Source organism: Sorex araneus, chromosome 4, assembly GCF_027595985.1.
Source record: "Sorex araneus isolate mSorAra2 chromosome 4, mSorAra2.pri, whole genome shotgun sequence".
NCBI lineage: Eukaryota > Metazoa > Chordata > Mammalia > Eulipotyphla > Soricidae > Sorex > Sorex araneus.
The window spans coordinates 191,702,263-191,719,941 of record NC_073305.1 but is presented as its reverse complement, the minus strand read 5'-3'; the positions used below and the strand labels follow the sequence as shown (position 1 = coordinate 191,719,941).

Below are 17,679 nucleotides of genomic sequence, written 5' to 3'. Positions count from 1 at the left end.
AGCAGCCCAGGAGGAGGGCAGTACTTGGGTCAGCCTCCCTGGGTGGGGCCGCCTCACAGACACAGGCAGTGCAAGTGGACGTGCTGGCCTCGGGCTGCACCTTTAGGCAGGGGCCGTTTCCCATCCACCCATGACATCCCAGCCGCTGAGGTTGGCAGCAAGACATGAGGAGGGGTACAGAGTCCCCCAGGCAGTGGGGCAGTTCGGGCGAGGGGAGGAGGAGGGAGGCCGAGGGGTGCAGGTGGGGGGAGGAGTCACCATACCTGGCAGGTGGTGCCATTTCATTTTCCTGCTAGACCCCCAGCAGAAGGTGATGAGGAAGGAGCTAGGAGCTCCCCACTGTGCTGATACCTGCCTGTGGCACCTTCTCCGTGACTGAGGGCATGGCATCCCGTGGGGGCCTGCAGGCAAGCATGAGAAACTGTTTGGACCGATGTAGACCCATCCGGTACTAGCGGGCCAGTGAGAGAGGAGAGTGACCTTCAGGCTAAGGCAGAAATAAGAGACGCTTTGCAATACTATTTTGAGGGGTTGTTTTTTAGGGGGCGGGTGCAGTGCTCGGGGTAGGGTCACTCTTGGTCTGCACTCAGGACCATGTGGGATGCCAGCGATCAAGCCTGGGTTGGCCATGTGCAAGCAAGTGTCCTCCCTTCTGTACTACTGATCCTGCCCCTAATTTTTTTTAACAGAATATCCTTAGCGGTTTCAATTAGCTATAGCACAGCAGGTAGGGCGTTTGCCTTGGGCTGACCTAGGTTCAATTCCTCTGTCCCTCTCAGAGTCCAGCAAGCTACTAAGAGTATCCCGCCCGCACAGCAAAGCCTCGCAAGCTACCCATGGTGTATTGGATATGCCAAAAACAGTAACAAGAAGTCTCACAATGGAGACGTTACTGGTGCCCACTTAAGCGAATCAATGAGCAACGGACGACAGTGATGCAGTGCAGTGCAGTGCTACATCCTTAGTGGTGCTGGGGCACCCAGAGTCACCTCTGTAGTTTGTCCTAGCTTCAAGGGGTTGGTGGTGCAGTGCCCAGGGTCGCTGCTCTGGGGTGGAATGCAGAACCTTGCCATGCGTGCGTTGGGCGTGTGCTCTGGCGTGAACTACAGCCCATCTTCTCCCAAGTTGAGTTTTCTAAAGCACAAGTTCACACAGGCTAAGCAGGAACTCAATTCTTGGGTCAACCCTGCCTTTCTGGGATGGGTCCATGCCGCCCCAGTGCCCTGAGGCCAGGCAGCTCAGCCCCTCCCCTCCTCTGGCTCTCAGAAGCTTCTCAAAGTCCATGTCAAGTAGGTGCAGATGCCATGACGAAGCTCATCCAGGGGAGCCCCCGGGGGGGGGCAGTTAAGTGCGGACAGATGGACTCTGCTCTTGAGTGGGCTGCTGTCAAAGCTAGCCTCTTCCCAGCGCCCACCCAGATGTCTCAGGCCACTGGGCTGAAAGCATGTGACGGGGGCAGGGTGCGCCTAGAGAAGGAAGGCAGTGGCCTTGGGGGGCCCTGGCAGTTTCAGGGTGAGTGACCCCCACCAAGCACCATCCTGCCATTCGGACTCTAGCCTGGAGGGGATAGATGGTGCCCAGTGCCCCTAGGGGAGGCAGAGGGGACAAGGGTAGGACAGGGTGCCCACATGCCTGCTGGACAGGTAGATGTACGTCTCACAGAGTGGTGGAATCTGCCAAGCTGCTCTGGGGATCCGGAAGTGAGGTCCAGGTGGCGTCAGCTGTTGAGTAGGTCCTGAGGTTCAGGGGGATGAGCACTGGGCACGGCTGAGGCCGGAAAGGGGGGGACAGGGAGTGGCAGGTGATAAGGACTGGACTTTATTCAGACTCCTCTGGGAGGCCAGTCAGACAGGGTGTGGCTGCTCCAGCAGGCTTCCCAGAAGGGTTCCTCGCTGCCAAAAGGGTGGCCTGGGTTGGGGGGGGCTCGTGGCAGCTCCTGGACAGGACAGATGTGGGCAGACTGGGAGACTAGCAACCGTGGCAATGGGGAACCTCTGGGCCCTAGCCCACCTGAGATCCCCGTGGCCTCCCTGGGGACCACAGACACCCTGGTTCCAAGGTCTCACGGGAATCCCCAGGAAAGGCCAGCAGTGGCCCTCACACTGCAGAGCCCCTACTTGCATGCAGTCAATGGTCAGCCTTCCGGGGCAGCCGGCAGCGGCTCTGACTTGACTGGGTGGCAGGAAGGCGCCCTGGCCATTCTGACCTGGAAGTACAGAGCAGCCCTGCCAGGGGCTGCCCGTAGGAAAACACCTTGTCTTGCCTGGACAAGTCAGGGGCCTGGCCAGGCCCAGTCATCCCACATCCCCAGAGGGCGTTCTGACCTCATCCCCACCCCAGGAAGGAGACACAAGGGGCATCTGGGCACTGGCACCCCCCTCGCCCGGCAGGAAGGCAGAGGTGACCGCACTCCTCCGTTCCCTGTCCCCTGCACCCCAAGGTCTGGGCAGGGGAGGGGCTGGCGCGGGGGCCGGTCTTGCCCCATGGCAAAGTTTTCAGAAGACCCAGGCCTGGGATCCCCCGCCAGGTCCCAGCAGCTCCGGCCCGCGCCGGCCTCTCAGCCCATGAAGCTGGGAAAGGCCCAGTTCCTCCTGCTTCGTGAACTTCCCCTTCCGGAGGGCGGGGGGGACGCCCCAGGGGGAACGGCCGGGGTAGGCACGCGGGGTCCCTGACATAGGCGTGTCTGGGGCGGGGCCTATCATGGGGGTGGGACCTTTGGGGGCGGGGCCTGGCGGCTCGGCACCGCAGCCTATCAGAACCCTTAGAGGGACTTGAGGTGGGGGGTGGAGAGGGAGGGAGCTGGGCCCCGGATGGGCGGGTCCTACCGGGGACTCGCGCGCTAGGGGCGGGGCCTGATGGGCGGGGCCTATCAGCGTTGCGGAGCGCGGGGGCGTGGCCTCCAGGCGGGCCCTACAGGGCGTGGTCTATCCGCGGCGCAGAGCGCGGGGGCGGGGCCTGAGGGGGCGGGGCCCGCGGCGGACTTCGGCCGGCGTCGCCAGACGTGCGCTGTCCGGCTCTCGGCGGCGGCGTGTCCGCGCGTGAGGGGCCCCGGGAGCCGCATGGCCGCCATCAGGGCTCTGCAGCAGTGGTGCCGACAGCAGTGCGAGGGCTACCGGGACGTGAGCATCACCAACATGACCACGTCCTTCCGCGACGGCCTGGCCTTCTGTGCCATTCTGCACCGCCACCGGCCGGACCTCATGTGAGTGCTCGCCGGCCTCCGCTGGGAAACCGAGGCCGGCCCAGCCTCGGAGAGTTTGCGTGTCCAGCAAGTGGAGCTGTCCCTGGCGGTCAGTGCGTGTGACTCAGTCCTCTGCCTCCGTGGGAAAGTCCCGCCCGATGCCCTCGCGAGTCCCGGGGTCTCCTGCCCAGCCCTGGCCCGTGCATGCTTCAGGGGAGTACCAGGGCCCCCCACCCCCGATCCTGTTTGAGGCTCCAGCCAATTGGGCCCCATCGCTGGGCACCCAGGAGGTGGACTGCAGCCGGACCCCACCCCATCCAGACCCCCTCCCCACAAACACTGACCGCCTGGGCGAGCTCTGCACCCTGGAGCCCCACCCGGCCTCTGGGAGGGTACAGAGCAGATTCATTTGCCCTGTGTGATGCTGGACAGTGAAAGCCGCATTGGGGGCAGCACCCAGGGTGGGGTGCCACGGAAGCTTCACGGGGCCATAGCGTCTGCGCTTCCCTTGAGTCCCATCAGCTGCAGCGGGGCAGAAGGGCTGGGACGGAGCCAGCATCTGCATCTTGGCGGGGGCACAGTCCAGTAGCTGCCTGACCAGGGCCTTCCCAGGCTGTGCCTGCCCAGGCATGCAGGGCTGCCCAGTGTGAGCATGGGACGCCGACGTGGGTGCCAGCGGACAGAGGTAGGGGCTCTCGCTGTGAGGCAGAGTCTCTGGATGATCCCAGGGGTCTAGGTCTCGTGGCCTGGCTGGCCTTTGGGAGGACCCTTACTCCAGGGAAGTGCACATCCTGCCCGCTGTCCCGGCTGGTCTCCAGGACGTGGGAGCCTTTGTCCCCAGCTTCCTTTCAGCCCAGAGGAGTGTCTGCCTCACCTCTGTGGCAGTGCCAGAGTCTGGGGTGGGGTGCTGGGCTCTCGGGGCCGGAGCCGGGGGCTGCTCCCCGGTGGCCACATCTGCTGGCCATGAGTGAGTGGCCACCCTGGACAAACAGGCCCTGCCCGGAGGCCGAGGAGGCGGGAGAAAGAAGGCGCTGAGTGGCCCTTCCGGGCAGACTTGGGGTGGGGCTGCCCCAGCAGCTTTCACAAAGGGGTGTCAGATTGACTTGCGGCTGTGTTCCTCCTGGACCTGCAAACACACAAAACACACAAGCTGCCAGGGAGGAGCTGCGAGGGGGGTTCCCGGGCTGCCCTGGGGGTCCCAAGACACCCACCTGCAGTTGGCCAGCAGAGCTTCTAGCAGTGGGGCTCCCTCTGCAGCATGGTCACCCCATCCTGCTGAGCCCGGCCCCCCACCCTGCAGCCTGCAGGAGGGGAAGGTCCCTGTGTCCCCACTCTGGGTGGCCTCTGCCTGTCCCAGCTCCCCCCAGCTCCCTGCCAGGTAGGATTGGCTCCAGATGTGCTGGATACAGGACCCCCTGAGGCTGCCTGGGGGAAGCACCCATGGGGGGCACTGGATTCCAGGAAAGGGAGTGAGGTCAGGGCTCCCCGGAATGTGGAAAGGGGAACATTCCACAGGCCCTGGAATGTGGGGGGAAGGGGGGCATTCCCCAGGCCCCACCAGACATGGGGGGTGAACACTCCCCAGGACACTGGAATGTAAACAGGGGGGACATTCCCCAGAGCCCTGGAATGTGGAGGGGGCATTCCCCAGGCCCCCTCATGTGGAGAGGGGGCATTCCCCAGGGACCCCAGTGCAGGGGCACACTCAGTGGCTGGAGCTTGACTGGCTGCAGCTGGTGGCTGCAGAACAGCCACGGGTCCTGAGCATGGCCAGTGGGGTCTGTGCCCTTGGGCAGGGATGGGGATGCCTAGCTCAGGACCCCGGCTTCCTGCAGAGATGGTCATGGGGGCCTGGGGTCGTGGCTGAGGCCAAGTGGGCTCCTGAGGTGCAGGCCTGGGACTCCCACCGCTGCAGGGACGGGGACCTGTGTGTGGGTCAGTGGGGTGCTGTCCTGCAGGGAGCCTTGCTTGGGGCTGTCAGGGTCCTGGGCCCCCCACACAGACTGTGAGGCTCCGGCAGACCAGCAGGGCCAGACAGCAGTGCTGGCCAGTGTCCCCATGGGCCCTGGACGCAGGTGCCCAGATGCATGAAGGCAGCCCTGCCCTCCTGGAGGCAGCCCTGCCATCTGGTTGGCACAGAGCCCCCAGGTGCTCTCGGAGGGTTGCAGAAGCATCTGGAACGTGTTCCCTGGGAGGGTGTTTATGAGCCAGCTGCCTCCATTGCAGGGACGCCCAGGTGGTGGTTCCTGGTGCGAGGAGGGTCAAGGCCCCAAAGGTCTGTCCAGAAGAGTCCATTCACGCCAGAGTGCAAACCTTTGTGCGGGTGTGTGTGACAGTGATTGTGTGTCACGTATATATGTGGGTGCATGTGATTGTGGAATGTGACTGTTGTGCCACTGTGCATGTGTGTGTTTTTGTGTGTGTGCTTGTGAGTGTGCACATGTATGAGTGTGTATATGTGAGTGGTGTGTGTGTGTGCACATGAGTGTGTGTATGTGAGTGTGGTGTGACTGTATGTGTGTGTGGTGTGACTGTGTGCACATGTGAGTGTGCATGTGTGTGCATGCATGTGTGTATAGTTGTGACGTCAAGGCCACCCTTCACTGGTCCTTGGGACCCGGCACCCTCCAGCCTCCAGCCCTGCCACCTCTGTGTGCTGGTCACCTCCAGAGCTGGACACTCAGCACCCCTGTGGCGGGTCCCTCTGGTGGGTGACTCCGGGCCCTCTTGTCCACCCGCTCTCCCCAGTGCCTCCCTCCTGACTCCGAGATGCTCAGACATGTGTCCTCTTGTTTTCCAGCAACTACGACGCCCTCCGGAAGGAGAACATCTATGAGAACAACAAGCTGGTGAGGGCTCACCCGGCCACTCACCACAGCCCACCTGCCGAGGGTCCAGCCCTGCCCTGCCCTGCCCCGCCTCTGGCCTGGCCCTGCCCTGCCCCATTCTGGCCTGTGGCCTGTGTCCCTGCCTCGGCCCTTCCCTAGAGAAAGGGGTGGGGTAGGGGTGCTGACAAGACCCTCCCCCAGGCATTCCAGGTGGCCGAGGAGGAGCTGGGGATCCCAGCCCTGCTGGATGCAGAGGACATGGTGGCCCTGAAGGTGCCTGACCGGCTGAGTATCCTGACCTACGTGTCTCAGTACTACAACTACTTCCATGGGCGGGCACCCAGTGAGTGACCCCAGCCGGGGTGGGGCGCCCAGTGAGTGACCCTGACATGAGTTGGGGGCATCCAGTGAGCTCAGCATGGGCTGGAGCACCCAGTGAGTGACCCCAGCATGAGTGGGGTGCCCAGTGAGTGACCCCAGCAGGGGTGGGGTGCCCAGTGAGTGACCCTCACATGAGGCGGGGGCGTCCAGTAAGTGACCCCAGCATGGATGGGGCACCCAGTGAGTGACCCTGACATGAGGTGGGGGCATCCAGTGAGTGACCTCAGCATGGGCTGGAGCACCCAGTGAGTGACCCCAGCATGAGTGGGGCGCCCAGTGAGTGACCCCAGCATGGGTGGGGCATCCAGTGAGTGACCTTGACGCAGGTAGGGGTGCGGTGCCCAGTGAGTGACCCTCACATGATGTGTGTATGGGCACCCAGCACCTTCCCCCACACACCCCACCATGCATACACCTATTGCCTGCCTGCCCCCCCACTCACACACAAACACACTGACATACACACACATACCTCTTACACTCACACGCTACTACACTCACATTCTTACAGTCACATGCTGACACACTCACATACTGTCTACTGTCTCACTTACTCACACACACACACACACACACACACTATGCTGCGTGTGGGTCCCTGGAGGCTTTTTTTTCTTTTTGGGTCACACCTGGCTATGCACAGGGGTTACTCCTGGCTCTGCACTCAGGAATTATTCCTGGCGGTGCTCAGGGACCATATGGGATGCTGGGTATTGAACCCAGGTCGGCCGCATGCAAGGCAGACGCCCTCCCTGCTGCCCCCCTGCCAGGCTTTTCTGGACCGGCTGCTGTCTCGCTGCAGAAGCCGCTTCGTCTCAGGGCTGTGGGGTCTGCTGTGGGCACCTGTCTGAGCCCCGTCCAGGACCCAGGGGCTGTGGCCAGGAGCACCCACTCCCCTGGTCTTTTCCAGTCGGCGGTGTGGCCGGTGTGAAGCGATCCTTGGGGGATCCAGATGCAGAACCTTCTGGAAAGAAGGTGCTGGCCCAGCCCACCAGTCCAGGGCGGATGAAGCCCCCAGCCCCCAGCGCCCAGCGGAAGGAGGAGCAGGGAGCAGAGGGCCCTCCCCCAAAGGCTGTAAGCACCCTAGCTTCTCCCTGCAGTGTGGGAGGAGGTGACCTGTGCACAGATGGGCAAACCGAGGCCCTAAGCCTGGTAGCAGTACTTGGGCCTCACTACCTGGCCCTGCCCTCAACCCCCCGCCCCACAGGGCCGTGCCGGGAGCAGCCCGGTCAGCAGCAGTGCGTGTGGCATCTGTGGGCGGCAGGTCCACCTGGTGCAGCGCTACCTGGTTGAGGGGCGGCTCTTCCACCGCAGCTGCTTCAGGTGGGCCGAGGGACCCCTGGGAGGCTGGGCGGGGGGTAGGGGCGGGGCCTGAGCTACGCCCCCCTGCAGGTGCTCCGTCTGCTCCAGCACCCTGCACGCTGGGAGCTACCGGGCCACGGGGGAGCCGGGCGTCTTCCTCTGCACCAGCCACCAGCCCAGGGCCGCCCCCACGGAGCCCCTGGCCACCAGCACCCTGCGGCAGGCTGGCAGGGGGGGCGAGGCAGGACCTGGGCCGGCCCGGGGCGGCATCCCCACCCCAGGGCCCAGGCTCCCCTCGGCCGGCACGGTTAGCACCCCCGTGGCCAACAGATGCCCGGCAGGGTGGCCGTCGCCGGCACAGGGCGCAGCAGTGCCTGGCCCGCACCTGGCGGTGACCCCCCACAGCCTGGACTCCGGTCGGAGCCCTGCATCTCCGGGCCCCAGGGCCACCCCGGCCTGGACCCCACCAGCCTCCAGGACACAGGGGGCCCGGGAGAGGGTCACACCGACACCAGGGACCTCGGGCCCCTCCCGGGAGCAGGCGCTGAGCTTCCTCCAAAAGGCCCTTCCGGGGCCCGGCGGCACCAGGTGAGGGGCCCAGGCGCATCCTGGGCCGCCCGTTGGCCCCTCCCACATAGCTATGAGGAGCCCAGGCCAGGAGCCGACGTGACAAGGGCGGGGGGCTCTGATGTCCTCGGCCCCAGGGAGGTGGGGGTCCTCTGGTTCCGTCTCTCCCACTGGGCGAGTTTCACGCCAGGGCCTGGCCCCGCCTGCTGCCCTTGTCCTTGGGGACCCCACTGGAAGGCCTGTGGGACGGGAGGCCGTGGGGCTCACTGGTCTGGGTCTGTGTCGGCACTTGCCTCGGCTCCCTGTCCAGCGGGTTGGCCTTCCCTGGGCGCTGCTGCCCGCTCCTCCCTTGGGGTGCACGGAGACCAGCTGCCCCTGGGTCCTGACTTTACCCGTGCCCGATGCCATCTGTCACCCACAGTGCCCCCCGACCCTCCACGGCCTCAGATTCCCACCCTGGCTCAACGGAGGGGCCACGAGCAAGTCTAGTAGCCAGCCGGCCTCCCCAGGCCCTCGGTGCTCCCGGGAAGACTCAGTTGCCTGCGCCCCCAAGGGTGGGCACCCCTCCTGCAGCAGGGGGGAGCCGGGGGGCCACGGAGGTGGACGGTGCCAGCGCCAGGCCCAAACCCGAATCCTCACTGGTGAAGGGTCAGTGTGGCCAGTGGGGGCCCGGAGAGGGCGGGGGGGCCCCAGCCCCGACCCCCCTGACATCTCCTGCCCTGCCAGGCCCCGGGGGCAGCCCTGCAGCGAGTGAGGAGGACCCTGCAGCATGGAGGGGCCGTCTGAAGCCTGTGCAGAGGGGCCCAGTGGGGAGGTGAGGCCCGAGCGTCCACCCTCTACCTGCAGCCGGGCAGGAGAGGGTCGGGTTCTCTGCTGCCCCAGCAGCTGGGGTCTCCCTGTGCCGGGGGCTATCCTCAGGGAAGTGGACGCTGGGGGTCTTTCCTTAGGGGAGTGGACGCTGGGGGTCGTCCTCGGGGGAGTGGGCAGTGGGTGGTGCACTCCCCCCTGGGCTGAGCACACGATTGGGGGCTCCTGGTCACGAGGCCTGGCGTGTCCTGCCCCTCACACAGCCAGGCCACCTTGTTCTGGGGTCTAGGGCTCAAGTCCGTGGCCAGTTCACCACAAGCCTCACCCTGTGCTCGCCCTGCCCTGTCCAGGTCTCTGGAGCTGAAGGAGCCAAGGGGGGCCAGCGAGATGCCCCAGAAGTTCTTGGGAAGCCCCAAAGGGGCTGTCCGTGTCACTCTGACCCCTGTGCGGCCTGTTGGCCCTGGGTCCCAGTCCCCAGGTAGGCGCTGACAGGGCCTGTGGCCACTCTGGAGAAGGCTGGGGGGTGGACACTGGCCAGCCTCAGGCCCGCCCAGCCTCCCCTCTTTGGACTTGGAGCCGCCGTCTGCCCTCAGGCCCTGCCCCTTGTGCCCAGCCGGGACACGGGTCTGCTCTGTCCCCGGACGGCCAGGGTGCTTGGAGGGGCAGGGGCCAGGGCCCTGCTGGACTTGCTTCTGAGCGGCCCCCCGCCCCCAGTTGCTTCCCCGGGCCCCGCCCCGCGCAGGAAGCTGCTGGTGCCCCCCAGCCTGAGCCTCTCTGGAGACCGGATCCAGCACAAGCCCAGTGGCCAGCGGGAGGGGACGGAGCCCCAGCCCCGGGGGGACCCAGGTCTGCCAGGGCACGCCTGGTCGAGGGCAGCTGGGAGGACGCCAAGTGGCACATTGGGGGTGCTGAGGGAGGGGGTGCTGGAGCCCCAGCTCTGACCAGGACCCAGGGTGGCCGGCACCCACCGAGGAAGGGGTTGTGGGGCCTGGGAGGGGCCGTGTTCAGCCTGTGGGCTTGACTGACCCACCACCCTGCAGGGGCCTCCCCCACGCCCGCAGGCCAGGCCGCGATCTCCCCGGTCAGGGTGAGTAGAGCCAGTGGGGTTTGGGGCAGCCCCGGGCCTGTACCCCGACTGCTGCTCACCCCGCCGTCCACAGCTGCCCGCCGACTACCTGCCGCCCGCTGAGATCCAGAGGCAGGTCCAGGCCATTGGGAACCAGCTGGACGCCCTGGAGCGCACCGGCGTGGGGCTGGAGCAGCGCCTGCGGGCCGCTGAGGGGGGTGAGGCAGCCCAGACCCCCCCAGCCCTCCTGTCCCCATCCCTGCCGGCCCCACCCAGCCTCCCTCCCGCCCTGCCCACCAGCCTCAGGAGCCCCCGTCCCACAGACCCCTCCGAGGACGCGCTCATGGTCGAGTGGTTCCGCCTCATTCACGAGAAGCAGCTGCTGCTGCGGCTGGAGTCGGAGCTGATGTACAAGTGGGTGCCTGGGCCTGGGCCGCGGGTCCCCTGCCCCCGTCCCCCCGCCCCCTGTCCCGCTCTCACTCCGGCCCCTTCAGGGCCAGGGATCAGCGCCTGGAGCAGCGGCAGCTGGACCTGCAGGACGAGCTGCGGACACTGATGGCCAAGCCAGGTGCGTCTCATCCAAGGGCCAGTGGGCACCTCGGGTTTCACCTGGCTGCCCCCACTCACACCCCACACCTCACTTGGGGCCCATCTGGGAGTGCTCACAGGGTGCTCTCCTCCTGCCTCTCTCCTACTCGCCCCACTCACCCCTGCTCACCCCTCACCCTGCTCACCCACTCACCCCTGCTCACCCCTCACCCCACACACCCTCACCCCACTCACCCCTGCTCACCCCTCACCCCTGCTCGCCCCCACTCTGCTCACCCACTCACCCCTGCTCTCACATCACCCCACTCACCCCTCACCCCGCTCACCCACTCACCCCTGCTCACCCCTCACCCTTGCTCACCCCTCACCCCTGCTCACCCCTCACCCCTACTCGTCCCTCACCCCGCTCACCCACTCACCCCTGCTCGCCCCTTACCCCGCTCACCCCTCACCACACTCACCCACTCACCCCTACTTGCCCCACTCACCCACTCACCCCTGCTCGCCCCTCACCCCGCTTGCTCCTCACCCCTGCTTGCCCCTCACCCCACTCACCCCACTCATACCTGCTCAGCCCTCACCCCTGCTCACCCACTCACCCCTACTCACCCATCACCCCGCTCACCCACTCACCCCTGCTCACCCACTCATCCCTGCTCACTCCTCACCCCTGCTCGCCCCTCACCTCTCTCGCCCACTCACCCCTGCTCACCCACTCACCCCTGCTCACTCCTCACCCCTGCTCGCCCCTCACCCCGCTCACTCACTCACCCCTCACCCCACTCACCCACTCACCCCTGCTCAGCCCTTACCCCTCACCCCACTCACCCCTCACCCCTGCTCACCCCTCACCCCTGCTCACCCACTCACCCCTGCTCGCCCCTCACCCCGCTCACCCCTCACCACAATCACCCACTCACCCCTACTTGCCCCACTCACCCGCTCACCCCTGCTCACTCCTCAACCCTGCTCGCCCCTCACCCCTTCTCGACCCTCACCCCTGCTTACCCCTAACCCCACTCCCCCACACCCCTGCTCACCCCTCACCCCTGCTCACCCAATCACCCCTACTCACCCACTCACCCCTGCTCGCCCCTCACCCCTGCTTGCCCCTCACCCCACTCACCCCACTCACACCTGCTCAGCCCTCACCCCTGCTCACCCACTCACCCCTACTCACCCATCACCCCGCTCACCCACTCACCCCTGCTCACCCACTCACCCCTGCTCACTCCTCACCCCTGCTCACCCCTCACCTCGCTCACCCACTCGCCCCTGCTCACTCCTCACCCCTGCTCGCCCCTCACCCCGCTCACCCACTCACCCCTCACCCCACTCACCCCTGCTCAGCCCTCAGCCCTCACCCCACTCACCCCTCACCCCTGCTCACCCTTCACCCCTGCTCACCCCTCACACCTGCTTGCCCTCACACCTGCTCACCCCTCTCCCCTGCTCACCCCTCACCCCTGCTCGCCCCTCACCCTGCTCACCCACTCACCCCTGCTCACCCACTCACCCCTGCTCACTCCTCACCCCTGCTCGCCCCTCACCCCGCTCACCCACTCACCCCTCACCCCACTCACCCACTCACCCCTGCTCAGCCCTCACCCCTCACCCCACTCACCCCTCACCCCTGCTCACCCCTCACCCCTGCTCACCCCTCACCCCTGCTCGCCCCTCACCCTGCTCACCCACTCACCCCTGCTCATCCCTCACCCTTGCTCACCCCTCACCCCTGCTCACACCTCACCCCTACTCGCCCCTCACCCCGCTCACCCATTCACCCCTGCTCACTCACCCCTGCTCACCCCTCACCCTGCTCACCCCTCACCCCACTCACCCACTCACCCCTGCTCACTCCTCACCCCTGCTCGCCCCTCACCCCTTCTCGCCTCTCACCCCACTCACCCACTCACCCCTGCTCACCCTTTACCCCTGCTCGCCCCTCACCCTGCTCACCCCTCACCTCTCTGCTCACCCCTCGCCCCTGCTCACCCATCACCCCTGCTCGCCCCTCACCCCTGCTCGCCCCTTACCCCACTTGCTCCTCACCCCTGCTCGCCCCTCACCCCGGTCACCCCTCACCCCGCTCACCCACTCACCCCTGCTCAGCCCTCACCCCTGCTCAGCCCTCACCCCTACTTGCCCCTCACCCCTGCTCACCCACTCACCCCTACTCACCCCTCACCCCGCTCACCCACTCACCCCTGCTCACCCACTCACCCCTGCTCACTCCTCACCCCTGCTCGCCCCTCACCCTGCTCGCCCCTCACCCCACTCACCCCTCACCCCACTCACCCACTCACCCCTGCTCAGCCCTCACCCCTGCTCAGCCCCCACCCCTACTTGCCCCTCACCCTGCTCACCCCTCACCCCTCACCCCACTCACCCCTCACCCCTGCTCACCCCTCACCCCACACTCACCCACTCACCACACTCATCCCCTCACCTCACCCCTCAGCCCACCCCCCACTCATCTTTACTCCTTTTCACTTCCTCACCCTACTCACTCCTACTCACCCCTCTCACCACTTAACCCCACTCACCCTACTCATCCTCTGCCCTCACTCTTTTTCCCTGCACTCTTCTTTCTCCCTTCCTTCTCCCCCTCCTCTCTTGCCATCACCCCTCTCCTCATCCTCCCTATTCCCCTTCCCCCTCGTCCCTCCCTCCCCCTCCCTTATCTCCCCTTTCCTTTCACCCCTCCCTCTTCCTTCCCCTCTCACCACTCTCTGCTCTCTCCTCACTCCTTCCCTCTTGGGAGCTGGATGTTGGTGGGGACCCTGTGTCCCCATGCAGGGTGGGGACAGTGGACTCCACTGATGGCAGCTCCCCATCCCATCCTGTAGAAGCTCTGAAGTCACCCCAGGACCGGCAGCGGGAGCAGGACCTGCTGGGCCAGTATGTGAGCACTGTGAATGAGCGCAGTGATATCATCGACTTCCTGGATGAGGACCGGCTCAGGTGAGGGGCAGGGCTGAGGTCAGTGGTCCCTGGTGAAGGGACTCCAGGCCCAGTCCAGCAGCGGGACGGGGGGAACTGAGTGTGTTTGTAGGCATGACCCCTCACCCCGGGCCCCCAGCATGTCTGCTGGGCCCCAAAGTTGCACCCTGGAATGTTCTGGGCCCCGAGTGTGGAGGTGCCAGGCTGAGAGAGTGTGTGCTTCTCCCCTTCCATCCCCGTCACCGCCCGTTCCTTCTGTGTGCCCTGTCGGTGCCCTTATCTCAGGCTGGGGTGAGATGCTGCAGAGGGTCTGCGCGTGCGGGGGAGTGTTTGTTTCGGGTATGTGGGGGGCAGCTCTTGGCTGGGGGGGCCCTGGCCTCAAGCCTCTGGGGCCGCATTGCAGAGAGCAAGAGGAAGACACGGTGCTGCAGAACATGATGGAGAAACTGGGTGAGGGGCAGCGGGTCAGGGGTGGGGCCTAGGCAGTTCCCGTCAATGGGGGGGTGGGGGGCGCAGGCGGGCGCACTGGGGAGAGGGGTGCGTCCTTGAGCAGTGCTGTCCCCACCCCAGCCCTCCAGAGGAGCAGCGGGGACCAGAGGAAGAAGCCCAAGTACCGTTTGTCCCGCTTCTGGTCCCTGAAAGGCAGAACCAGAACCCCCGAGTGAGTGAGCCTCAAGCGAGCAAGCGGAGCCCCGAGCAGGAGCCTGTACCCGCCCTCGCCCTCGGGGCCTCAATAAAGATGCCCAGACCCTCCCCCTCCCTTGTTGGGGTGTGTCTGGGTCTGGGTTGCTGGCCTCCTGCTCTGGGGGACATGCGGTGAGGGAGGGAGTGGGGTTGGCTGTGTGCAAGGCCAGTGCCTCGCCCCTGTGCTGGTCTCTGTCCCCACACCCCTCTTGTCCCTGTCAGCCATGAAGAGAAGCCCAGAGGGATGCTGTGGGGGTGTCGGCCTTCCCCTGGCAGAGGCACTGTCGCTGCTGCCCCAGGCCTCCACATAGACCGCTGGCCTTGCCGTGCCCCAGGGCCTGAGGGTCCCTGGGCTGGAGATAACTCACCCCTCAGAAGCCACTGTTGGAGGGACTGGCAGACACTGAGCGACGGAGTGTCCCCCTGAAGCCTGAGCACACGCATCGCTCAGTGGCTGGGGTCGCGGGTGCCAGGGCTGGGCTTGGGGTGCAGCGGGCTCCGTCCTGGACAGAGGGGCTGCAGTGCGAGCTCATGCCCACCAGGGGGCGGCAGAGAGCCAGTCCTCAAAGCCGCTCCAGGCTCAGCCAGGGAAACTGAGGCAAGGGGCGCTGTCAGCTGCGCCCCCAGAACCCCATGACAAGCCCTGGGACGCTTCCCTGGGACGTGCATGGAACCGGGCACGGCGGGACTGGGAGCCTGTGCCCCCCGTGGCCTGCCGGAAGGGAAGGGCTAAGCCCCCGAGTGTGTGTGGGGACCCTGCACACTGAGGCCGGGCCGGGCGGGGCCTTCACTGCTGACCAGCGCTCACCAGGACTCAGGAGCCATGGGTCCTCAGGACCAGGGTCCATGCAGAGAGCTGAGGGTCTCTGCATGGGGTGAGGACTGGGGAGTGAGTGGGGTCCTGCCCGCCCCCAGCCCCTCCTCTTCTGTCCCGGCCAGTCCTCCCTCCTGCTGCCTCAGAGGCTCCCCTCAGTTCTGCCTTGTACCCAGATCTTCACACCCCTAGATTTACCTGGTGTTTGCAACTTCCCAGGTGACAGCCCCACCTGGACTGCCTCCAGCAGGTGGGCAAGAGAGCCAGAGTGTGGGGGTGAGGGAGGGAGAGTGTGTGAGTATGAGGGAGTGAGAGTCTGAGTGTGAGTATGAGTGAGTGTGAGCATGAAGAAGTGTGAGTGAGGGAGTGTGAGTATGAGGGAGTGAGTGAGGGAGTATGAGGGAGTGTGAGTGAGGGAGTGTGTGAGGGAGGGAGTATGAGTGTGAGGAAGTGTGAGTGTGAGGGAGTGTGAGTGAGTGAGCGCCTGCCTCCCCTTCCCCGGAGCCTGCTGTGTGGGCCCCCCAGCCCAGCCGGGGAAGTGTGAGGGAGTGTGAGTGTGAGGGAGGGAGTGTGAGGGAGGGAGGGAGAGGGAGTGTGAGTATGAGGGAGTGAGTGAGGGAGTATGAGGGAGTGTGAGTGAGGGAGTGTGTGAGGGAGGGAGTATGAGTGTGAGGGAGTGTGAGTGTGAGGGAGTGTGAGTGAGTGTGAGGGAGGGAGTGTGAGGAAGTGTGAGTGTGAGGGAGGGAGTGTGAAGGAGGGAGTGTGAGGGAGTGTGAGTGAGGGAGGGAATGTGAGGAAGTGGGAGTGTGAGGGAGTGTGAGTGTGAGGGAGTGGGAGTGTGAGGGAGTGTGTGAGAGAGTGTGAGTGTGAGGGAGGGAGGGAGAGGGAGTGTGAGTGTGAGGGAGTGAAGATGAGTGACAGTGGGAGTGGGAGCAGATGAGGGGGTGAGACTGTGGAGCAATGAGTGAGTGGGCCTTCGTTCCAGTCTCTCTGTGGCCTAGAGCAGAGGGTTTTGGTGCCACTCAGCCAGACCGGACTCCGTCCCGGGTGCAGTCACAGTCCACAGTGCTCTGCTGTTGCCCCGTGAGCTCTGTGGCTGCCCATGGGTCTGTGTGTCCAAGGCCCCCAGAAGCTCGCTGGTCCCTCTGGGCGAGGACCCCTCCTGTGTGGGCCAGACTGGGCTCTGTGGCTCACGGCCTATGACATGGACACTGGCCTCTGGGCCCCAGAGAGGGCCTGGGAGCAGCCCCAGGTGGGCCTCCCCGAGCAGATGCCGGTTCCGCTCTGCAGAGCTCAGTGGCTGGGCGCCGACAGCCAGGATGGAGCGTTCCAGGCCAGGGGTCCACTGCCAGGGTCAGGCTCCGCGCCACCCCCCCCCAAACTGGCCACGTGTCCCGCCCCCTTCCCCAAGGGTGTGGCTGGATGAGTGAGTGCTGGGGGCAGGCCATCTGTCCCTGGCCATGCATCAGGCGAGTCCCCGCGCAAGCCTGGTGCTGGGCCGCCGTCCCCGCCTCCTGCTCTGCCCTGGGCACAGCCCCTGCCACCCTCTGCCCTTCCTCTGCTCCCGGCTGATGGCTGATGCTCCCCCAGCGCCTGCCTCCCCTTCCCCGGAGCCTGCTGTGTGGGCCCCCCAGCCCAGCCGGGGAAGTCCTGCCTCAGGTGACCCACCGTGGCTGTGGCGACTGAGCTTCGTGCCTGGGCCTGGACGGGGTCCACAAGACTGAGTTCTCAGCAGAGGGGGGCTCACCGGCAGCACAACAGGGCGGCAGGAAGGGGTGGGGGAGGGGCGAGGGGGAGAAGAAAAGGGGCAGGGGAGAGGCTGGCCCGCCCCGAAGGCCTGGCAGGACTCCAGGCAGGTAGACTTCTGCAGGCCTCCTTCCCCTGGAAGTGGGGGGCCCTGGGGACCCTGCATCACATGACCCGTCAGCTGACAAAGCAGGATGACTCAGCCGGCAGCTGTCGGCCCCTGAAATAATGACAAAAACAATTAGCAATCCAAGCAGTAGCCTTTCCTTAATTATCTCCTCCGAGTTTAATTAACTAGCTAAATTATCAGCAGTAATGTAAGCATTAATTATGTCAAATTACAGTGTAAAACTCACCAAGTGTGGAAAATGTCAATTCAGCTCCCTCACCTGCCAGGCAGGGTGGCGGCGCCTACCTGTGCGGGGGCAGGGCAGGCCCGGGGCCACAGCGACGAGCTGGCGGCCCTGGGGACCGTGGCTGCGTGGTGCCCAGGGTGGCAGGTAGGGAGGCAGTGGGGACAGGGGGACGGGCCGTGTCTGCCAATGCCGGGGACAGCGGTGGAAGGTTGTGCTAGGCTCTCCCGAGCAGATGGTCAGGGTGCTGAATTATTAAATTATGAATATTAATACAAATCAGACACAAAAGAGGTAATAATTTTGCTGCCCTACAGAAATAATTAACATAATTTTGATAAATTACATGATAAGAGAATCTCAAAATTGAGGTAGATTTATCTTAATTAATATCTCAGACCGGCTCTGAGAGGTGAATTGGTCCCGAGGCTGGGGCAGGAGGGACCCAGCCCTGCCCG

The 17,679-nt window shown here is 65.1% G+C and overlaps 1 protein-coding gene across 3 annotated transcripts; it reads left to right on the top strand.

Moving 5' to 3' along the window:
- The first annotated feature begins 2,979 nt into the window (after positions 1 to 2,979).
- Positions 2,980 to 14,495, top strand: MICALL2 (MICAL like 2). 3 transcript variants are annotated; one of them, XM_055136139.1, is made up of 17 exons: positions 2,980 to 3,202; positions 5,982 to 6,030; positions 6,211 to 6,352; positions 7,301 to 7,464; positions 7,598 to 7,713; positions 7,783 to 8,280; positions 8,681 to 8,907; positions 8,986 to 9,073; positions 9,417 to 9,544; positions 9,781 to 9,912; positions 10,107 to 10,153; positions 10,227 to 10,350; positions 10,456 to 10,546; positions 10,627 to 10,700; positions 13,531 to 13,645; positions 14,028 to 14,074; positions 14,195 to 14,371. In XM_055136139.1, exons 1-17 carry the CDS (start codon positions 3,060 to 3,062, stop codon positions 14,287 to 14,289), a joined length of 2,280 nt encoding a protein of 759 aa, XP_054992114.1. In that variant the 5' UTR covers positions 2,980 to 3,059; the 3' UTR covers positions 14,290 to 14,371. The 3 variants fall into 3 exon arrangements, with proteins under 3 accessions (XP_054992114.1, XP_054992113.1, XP_054992115.1); XM_055136138.1 differs by lacking the exon at positions 14,028 to 14,074 and having other exon boundaries at positions 14,195 to 14,495; XM_055136140.1 differs by lacking the exons at positions 9,781 to 9,912; positions 14,028 to 14,074 and having other exon boundaries at positions 14,195 to 14,495.
- The last annotated feature ends 3,184 nt before the right edge of the window (positions 14,496 to 17,679 follow it).